This window comes from Rhododendron vialii, chromosome 4a (genome assembly GCF_030253575.1).
Source record: "Rhododendron vialii isolate Sample 1 chromosome 4a, ASM3025357v1".
NCBI classification, from domain to species: domain Eukaryota; kingdom Viridiplantae; phylum Streptophyta; class Magnoliopsida; order Ericales; family Ericaceae; genus Rhododendron; species Rhododendron vialii.
In genome coordinates this window covers 41,873,467-41,881,714 of record NC_080560.1, presented here as the reverse complement: position 1 = coordinate 41,881,714, position 8,248 = coordinate 41,873,467, and the positions used below count along the sequence as shown (strand labels likewise).

Genomic DNA, 8,248 nt, shown 5'->3' with positions numbered 1-8,248 from the left:
CTACGCAGGCGAATATAACATCTGAAAGCAAAAAATTGTTCTTGGCAAGACGTATGCATCAACCAGACCTTGACCGATCCAGGGACGCTGTCAACCTCCCTGCCGAGCAGGTGCAGGGCGCATCCGGACCATCCAAAAGTGTTTTAGCAATCCAGATTTAAAATTGGCCCGGTCCAGATGCACATCCGAGCACCCACATTGCCGAGATGGATGGTCCAGATGCGCTTGGCAGCATCCCCGGGTCCGACTTCAATACCATGATCCCCCCAAAAACAAAAGATATTGACACCCATTGTCCTGTTCTAATGTTCTTCTTCGAGCAAGGCAAGCTCGTTGATTTGTCCATCTGAACTCATCAGCTACTCAAATGAAACAAATCACCACTGTGGCAATGCACCAACCACAGGAGCAAGCAATTTTGTTTTCAAGCTCAAGAACCATGTAACATAAATGAAAAGGGGACAAATGGGAAACTTTTATTATCAGACAATAGCGAAAAGTATTGGCCTGGTCTCTTTACAACGAAAGGTAAAGCAACCACCTACATTGCTTGGTCTTGCATCGACAAACCCCAACCTCCAAACCCTCAGTTCATGTGATAGATGTATCGTGCTCATATGCCATCTGAGGGTCAAGTTCAATTTCCGCTTCACCGTCACTGTGGCACAGAACAACAAATGTCCATTTCCGAGTCTTCATGAACTAATGATGCTTGAGTGGACTTGGTATATTTTTATTGAACCAGGACAGTATGCCAGATCAAGTCAATCCCTCCTGCCATTGAATCAAGGACTTCATTATATCGGCAAACACTTCGGCATCTAATGTAACGAAAGTAGAACGGAATAGAAGTTTTAGCACATTGAGGAAGAATACCCTTAACCAGTCATCTCATGTGCAGTATGAGCAGCTCTGGTTTCTCGATGAATAGCTTCCACTCGTTGCAAAATCTTGCGACAGTTGCTCCATCAAGAACTCTATGATCAGCACCTATATTTATCTGGAAAAAGAGAGCCAACATCAAAAATGGTAGAACATTATCCTACAGTTCCTACTAATCCAAGAACACGTCCCATGGTCAGAACCCTAATAAATCATCAACCGCAATTCACCATTTTGTACCACATTAACTATGAAATATACTTGCATATTAATAATCTCCATCACTTCAGCCTGGTCTCAAATGATAAGACGATGCTATTTTCCATCTCATTTCTGAGATAGTGTATCTTACAGAAGAGTTACATGCACTTACATTGTTACTGGGCCACACCTCCACATGTATGCAAGTGCATGCGTCTGTTTTTATTGCACGTGTGTGGTTAAGCGGCAGGTGACCAAGCGGGTGTGCTTAGTGTGCGTGATGTGTGTGTGTGTGTGTGTGAGAGAGAGAGAGAGAGAGAGAGAGAGAGAGAGAGAGAGAGAGAAACTAATGCATCATCACAGCATCCAATAATGTTACAACTGTAAGCAAATGTTACTTTAATCATTCCCATCAGATGGCATGAAGGCAAAGGATACCTTATCGTTAACAGGGTTTATCACTTCTTGGGAAAAATGACTAAAGAATGGCGCAGCATAGCATGCTACCATCATTATAGGAATGTGGTAATGTATAATCATTGTGCTATCAGTTTCTAATATAGGAAGAAAGATGCTCCGTACTTGAAAATTTTCTACTTACACTCATGACTGACACAGGATACACATTGCCATCATCATCGAAATGAGGAGTCTTCTGGATTCTGCCAATTGCAATTATGGCAACTTCAGGTGAGTTAACGAGCGGAGAACCGAATTTTCCACCAATTGTTCCGATATTGCTCAAAGTTATGGTCCCACCAGATACGTCATCAGAACTAAGCTTGTTAACTGAAGCCAATTGTTGTAGCCGTGAGAGTTCCTTTGTAATCTGGTGACATGAGTAGAGAAATATCAGTTCGCTTCTTCATAGGAAAAGCTAAAAAAATGCACTTATGTTCATTTTGCTTCCCCGGACAATTGGTTCAGTTATTGTTTTTCTCTTAGTTCGTACTTTATAGAGACATCTCCTTGGGAAACTTGTTTGAATAATCCAATGACCCAAAATCACACAGGAAATTCAAAAGGTGTTGCAAGAGCACTGACTGTCAAATAGACAGCAAAGCCTTTTCTCTTTTACCACCAAAGCAAATAATAAATAGGAAGTCTGGAGCGTAACATGCACATGTGAGGATGACTAAGGAAAAGAGAATGCTAAATATCCAGTGTAGCAAACACATCTTCAACAAAGCTCACTGTCATTTCTTTCTTCTTTCCCCTTTTGAAGAGAGAAACGGAAAATACAAGCAATGCAATACTTAGAAATCTCTTGTAAACAACGAAAAATCTACAAATCATGTTAATTATATAGATTAGGAGTTAGAAAGAACGAACCTCCAAGATGGAAAGAGACTGAACTTTCTTAATGTTGGGAACAACTAGACCATGTTGAGTAGCCATGGCGACACCAATATTGTGAGAACCTACAACATAATTAACACTGTCAAAAATGACGTGGATACGACAGTACCCTCTCTATCTCTACCTCAATTTAATTTTATGTTTTTGTGTGCTATGTCTCTATCTCATTTGTTGACAGAAGGTAAAGTGTCATGGTTAAACAACCTAAAGAATCAGCCAATAATTGGCAATTAAAAAGCAGAGTAGAACATACAAACCTTTAAGGGTGACAGTGACTCTATGCAATTCGTCATTGAAGGAACTATTCAGAAAGGGATATCTGCTCAATGCCATTGAGAGTGACTTTATCAAGACTGGAAGGAAAGTGTGCTTCACATCTGGATCAGAATTCTCCTTTTGAAAAGAAGATTTAAGCTTCACAAGTGCATCACAATTGATCTCTTCTACGTAATGAAAGTGAGGAATTTTTGCAGCCAAGGTCATTGACTTAACCATCGCACGCTGGAATCCCCTGTAAGGTAAGAACATATTTAAAAATAGTTGAATGGCCGCACATCATCATCAAGAGTGAAACAGGACAGATTAATCAGTGCAGTGTTGCTGGTCAGGCAAAATACCGAATGAAAAGAGATTTCAGATGCATACTGGAGAACTCCATTTCAAGTGCATGAATTGTCTAAGGGTAAAAACTATCATCTCTCACTTATTCTGAATCAAAATGACTTATTTCTACCCAACCTTTTTTGATCAAAAAGTATAATATTTATTGGGAATTGAGAGCCTTTTATTATTTATTTTATTTTCAAACAAAAAGCGTGTGTTTGTCAATGTAAGCCACTTTTGGCGGATTCCATCAAGTGTTTTATTGAACAGTTATTTGGGATGTCGGTGAAATGAACATTGAAACCACAGGGGGTTTATCGTATTTCTCATATGCGACGGGAGTATTTGTCATTAAGGAAAACCTCAGGGGTTGTCATGGAAATTTACTCATAACAAAACAAACCATGATACTAAACGGGGAAGCTCTATTGCAGGTTCATTCACGGAACCAAACTTATTAGAGTCCGTCGTAGTACGATACCAGAAATCAAGCAAAGAAAACAAAGCAATCACACAAAACACACAAAAAGTTATATGGTTCGGCTTAAAGCCTGCATCCACGAGCAAAAATCAACAAAGGAGTGATTCTGAAAGAGGAACATAGAATGAGCAATTATATCCCGGAACTCTCAAAATCAAACCCTAGAGCTCCCAAATACCCCTGTCCCCGCATTTAAAAGAACCCTCCGTACCGGAAGGGTCAAAAAGATACTGAATACATAGTAACGGAATGAACCTATTTTTTTGGATGGCCAAGGGGTTATAAGATACCAAATGCATACTAACGGATAGGATGAATCATTTGTCATATTACCAACCGGTATACACCCAAACTTGGTGGAATAAGAGACAACTCCTAGCAAAATTCAAGTGCTACTGCATCATCCTGTCTTCCCTTGTTAAGTGAGTTCACACAAGGACCACTACCACTGGCAGTGAAATATGGCCTGAGACAATATTCCATTACAGCTATTAAGCAACTCTTCCACATTCTAGGCAACACCCTCAATGGCAATGAAATGATGAGATTATGTTCCACAGCAGACACTCTCACCATTACATGTTGCCTGTCTGCTTTAGCACACACAATAAAGTCAATTCTTCTTCACACAGATACACATTCTCCTCAATCTTAAAACTGCATGAAACAATGATTAGGCCATAGCTCCGCAGCACAGATGCAATGTAATTTGATTGGGACCAAAAGCTAGACATCATGGCTCCCTAGGCTACCTTTATTCTTTTCTTTTTTTTCCCTATTATGTTCAATGGTACAGTTCCAAGATATCCAACATTAAATTTTCCTAACATATCATGTCTATTTCATGCAATTTTGTGTCAATGTTCGACATAAAGCAGATTGCATAATGACATACATTTTAGTTACCTACTCAAGGTTCACATTTATCATCGAATGTTACCTCAAAATAATTGTCTCATCTCCATAGTCCCATCCCTGTGCAGCTGACATGTGTGTGCCTCCTCCTCCTACTCTCAACAACTTTTCTCCAGAAGAATCACTTAAGGAGGCCAAAGCTTCTTTGATAATTCCTTTGTCGGCAGCATATTTCAGGACATCTTCTCTTATTACCCTTCCATCCATACCACTTCCATGGATATCACCTATATCTATACCATATTGCTTTGCAAGGTTTCGAACAGCAGGAGTGGACAGAACTCCACCTATGCTAGTCTTCTTAAGCTCTGAACTTTGATTATTTGAGTTGCATATCTCAGAAACCACTGACTGCAGATTTTCCACATTACCAACAATCTCGATTGGAGCCAGAAGCTCCCCGACAACCATCTTGAGAAGTGTCTCTCCAACCTGAAATTTCAGTGAACATGGAAGGCATTAGGATCTCTAGAAGCAATTTTATGCACTCCTAACTATATACAAGAAATCACCAATTTTTACTCTACCTAATCCTAAATATCTCAACTAAAAGGGAAAGCAACTAAATATAGCAAACCAAAATCCCTAAACATCAAAAATACATTACAGGATAGTGGGCAAGATAACAATTACTATTAGAAATGAAAAAAACAGACAGAAAATAGCGGAAATTGAAACTAAAGTAGCCACTATCAAAATTGATAATTCTATTCATTTGACATAGATTGTTATAGTTCCTTGGACTTATTCTTCTCCACAAATACCATCTCAATCAAAGGAAAAGTTTCCGCTACCTTATGCAACATTGTAACCCATTCCCATTCCTAATTTGATAACAATGCTTTGGGCAATTATTGAAGCAATTAAAAACTAAACTTGCACAAAATTTGAGATGATCAAAAAGTACAACTAAAAGAAAAGTAATTTTACAGATTACCTTTACAATTTCACCAGGATCATGGAGAATTTGTGAAACTTTTCCTTTGTAACGACTTGTGATTTCTATGGTCGCTTTATCACTCTGAACTTCACAAAGTGGTTGAAATTCGTCAATTTCGTCCCCCTGGAAGGAACTTTATCAGCATTTGACTGTAGAAACTGTAGAAGCAGTACATCTATTCAGATGTTCTTCGGTAGTGGATAATATAATCAAAAGGGAAGATAACATCCGAAAGCATGAGCAATGAAAAAGGAAAATAGAATAAGCAAAATCGACAACACTTCGATATGAAAGGTGGTGGGATAGCCTGTATGATGCCAGCGACACCTGTGCACAAACTAACATTCATGTATCCCTAAGATTATTCAACAACAGTCCATGATGCACAAGTAAATGAAAGGGATTGACTTGTTAAACTAGCACCACCTACCTCCTGTACATACCATTTGAGAAGTTCGCATTCAGCAATACCTTCACCAGTTTGCGCTAAAGGTACATCAACTATCTCACCGACTTGAAGTTCCATCGAAGCTTGAGTTGAAAAGCAACATCCCCTCAATTCATGAGCAATGTTCAACTACAAAGTAGAAAATGGAAGTATAAAAACCAACATGCTATGGCTTATAAGTTCACAAATCCACAAAGAAAGCTCGCCGATTAAAATTGTGCTAGCTTTTGTACCATACAACTGGTGTCACCATAATCACAAGTTCACTATGTCACCAAGAAAGAGCACAGTAGACATGAACTTGTAGTCTGGAAACAAATAACAACGTCCCAATATTTCTAAGACGGCCACGTCTAGCTCTGTTCTAAAAGCCATTATATCACCCAAATACAAGCCTGTGGTACCAAACTGATCTTATGAACAAATTTTGCTTGGAAGCATATACAGTTCTGTCTAAATAGCAACAACTATTTATGAGAGTGCGGAGTTTTTTGTGTTTTCTTGCTGATCTTTAACAACTCGACATACTTGTGGTGCATTTAAAGATCAACAAACTATGAAGCACAAACACTCCTAGACTCCAGGGACACGTGAAACGCCAGGAACACACGGGGACACATATGGGACCCATTATGTTTGAATGTCTTTATGCAGGAACATGGGGACACACAGGAGGGACATGCCATGGACACACACAGGGACACAGTAAGCTGTTTTTTTAATATTTTAATTGTTTTTTGGGGGTAGAAGATTTACACCTTCAAAAGTGTTGGGCCAAAAGTGTAATAGGAAACCCATCTGTATGTGTATAGGCGTACACCATCTGTAGATAATGCATCCCATAGGAGTCATAACCCAAATAATTAGTGGTTACAATGTGGATATTCATACCTAAAAGCATTATTTAAAAAAAAAACTTTGACGTGGTCGTGTCCCCATTCCCCATTTTTTGAGAAGTGTTGCATTCTGTGTCTGTGCTCGTTGCTACATAGTCAACAAATATAAGAGGCAACCATCTGTTCATGTATTACATAGAACTAAAATCTAGATATGTAAAATCATCGTAGTGATACTAACAACGAGTATCAGAGCTAAAGTAGCAAACAATCTTACAAACCAAACCACGCCTCAAGTCCCAATCAACAAAATTATAGAACTTCCAAAATCAATCAGAGATATGGATAGCTTTTCTTTTCTCTTTTTTTGATATCTCAGATGTTCGGGCCAGCTTAAGCGCACCACGACTAACCTTGGGACGAAACCCTACCGTCCACTAGCAGGGGCCGAATTAAATCTGGGCAAAGCCCCATATGGGCTGGCTACAAAGGAGTTCGCTAGCAAGAGATATGGATAATTGGATAGCTAGTGCACAGCAGTTAAACAAATAATTCCTTCGAGATCAAGCTGATCACAAAGCAATACGAAAAACCCAACCGAAAATTGAGCTTCATATCAAAAACTAATTGAGCTTAATTCATGTCAATTACGTAAAAACATAGACTCACATCAGTGCGCTTATTAGAACCAAACCCCATCGACGAGTGTGGCGAGTAACGCAACTGAGTCAAAAACCCTAGAAATGGAGACTCATTCCGGTAGGCCGCGGGCGGCAGCGAGGCGCGCGCGGCGGCGTAAGAGCACGACCACCACCGGCGGCCGGAGCTCCACGCCTTGTGGTGCTTCAAAATCCGCCTGCAAATCATCGTTGGCCGATCGTTGACTGAATTTTGGACCAGAAGTAGTACAATTCAGTTTTTTTGGTAGAATTAGATTTTGGAACAATCCAACATGAGTCTTGATCAAACAAAAAATGTAAAAAAAAAAAAAAAAACACGAAGAGAGAGAAACTCGAATTTAGTAATGGTGGTGGTTCAAACTTCAAGGCAAATTTTGGCAGGAAAGTTGCAGAAAAGGGCCGAGACACGCCCACGCTGGATAAGGATGGCGACCATCATGTCTCGTTGCTGCTTCCGTGCGATTTTAAAAATCCATTTTTGGTCCAATGCGCGCTAACTATATATCAACAAATTCTTTCCATCTGCGGAAATGTTTTCCACCACCGTCGATGCAGAATCCATCATCGCATCATATAATTTGAATTTAAATCGTTCATCTCATAAGAATTAAGCTCATAAGAATTAAGGTAGTCTATCAATGCTAAAAATTAACTTTATCGAACATTTATATTACTAAAACAGAGTGATTTTTGTTTATCCATATAAACTCAACGATCTCTATAATCATCGGATCAAATTTTTAATAGATTATATCCGTCCAATTGAAAGCATGTTTTTTAATATAAACCTCTTAATTTTGTGACCGGTAAATTCTTTCAATTGATAGCTTTTAAGTTGTTTCCTTAAAAAATTTGATTGTCTTTTTGAATTTAAATCAACTCAATAATTGATTTCTGTCTAAA

At 39.0% G+C, this 8,248-nt stretch overlaps 1 protein-coding gene across 2 annotated transcripts; it reads right to left on the bottom strand.

The window, feature by feature from the left end:
* Positions 1-454: 454 nt before the first annotated feature.
* LOC131324522 (lipoamide acyltransferase component of branched-chain alpha-keto acid dehydrogenase complex, mitochondrial) lies at positions 455-7,795 on the bottom strand. Of its 2 annotated transcripts, none has more exons than XM_058356506.1 (9): positions 7,335-7,795; positions 5,812-5,958; positions 5,379-5,504; positions 4,467-4,873; positions 2,700-2,953; positions 2,416-2,504; positions 1,685-1,912; positions 862-1,000; positions 455-774 (listed from the first exon to the last, which is right to left on the bottom strand). In XM_058356506.1, exons 1-8 carry the CDS (start codon positions 7,530-7,532, stop codon positions 887-889), a joined length of 1,563 nt encoding a protein of 520 aa, XP_058212489.1. In that variant the 5' UTR covers positions 7,533-7,795; the 3' UTR covers positions 455-774; positions 862-886. The 2 variants fall into 2 exon arrangements, with proteins under 2 accessions (XP_058212489.1, XP_058212488.1); XM_058356505.1 differs by having other exon boundaries at positions 877-1,000; positions 7,335-7,794.
* Positions 7,796-8,248: the final 453 nt, after the last annotated feature.

Excerpts from the sequence above, each read along its gene's own strand:
- LOC131324522 (XM_058356506.1), bottom strand. The coding sequence starts at position 7,532 with ATGATTTGCAGGCGGATTTTGAAGCACCACAAGGCGTGGAGCTCCGGC. Across the intron at positions 2,505-2,699 it reads AGTCACTGTCACCCTTAAAG|GTTCTCACAATATTGGTGTC; the intron begins GTTTGTATGTTC and ends ATTATGTTGTAG. Across the intron at positions 1,001-1,684 it reads ATCCTGTGTCAGTCATGAGT|ATAAATATAGGTGCTGATCA; the intron begins GTAAGTAGAAAA and ends CTCTTTTTCCAG.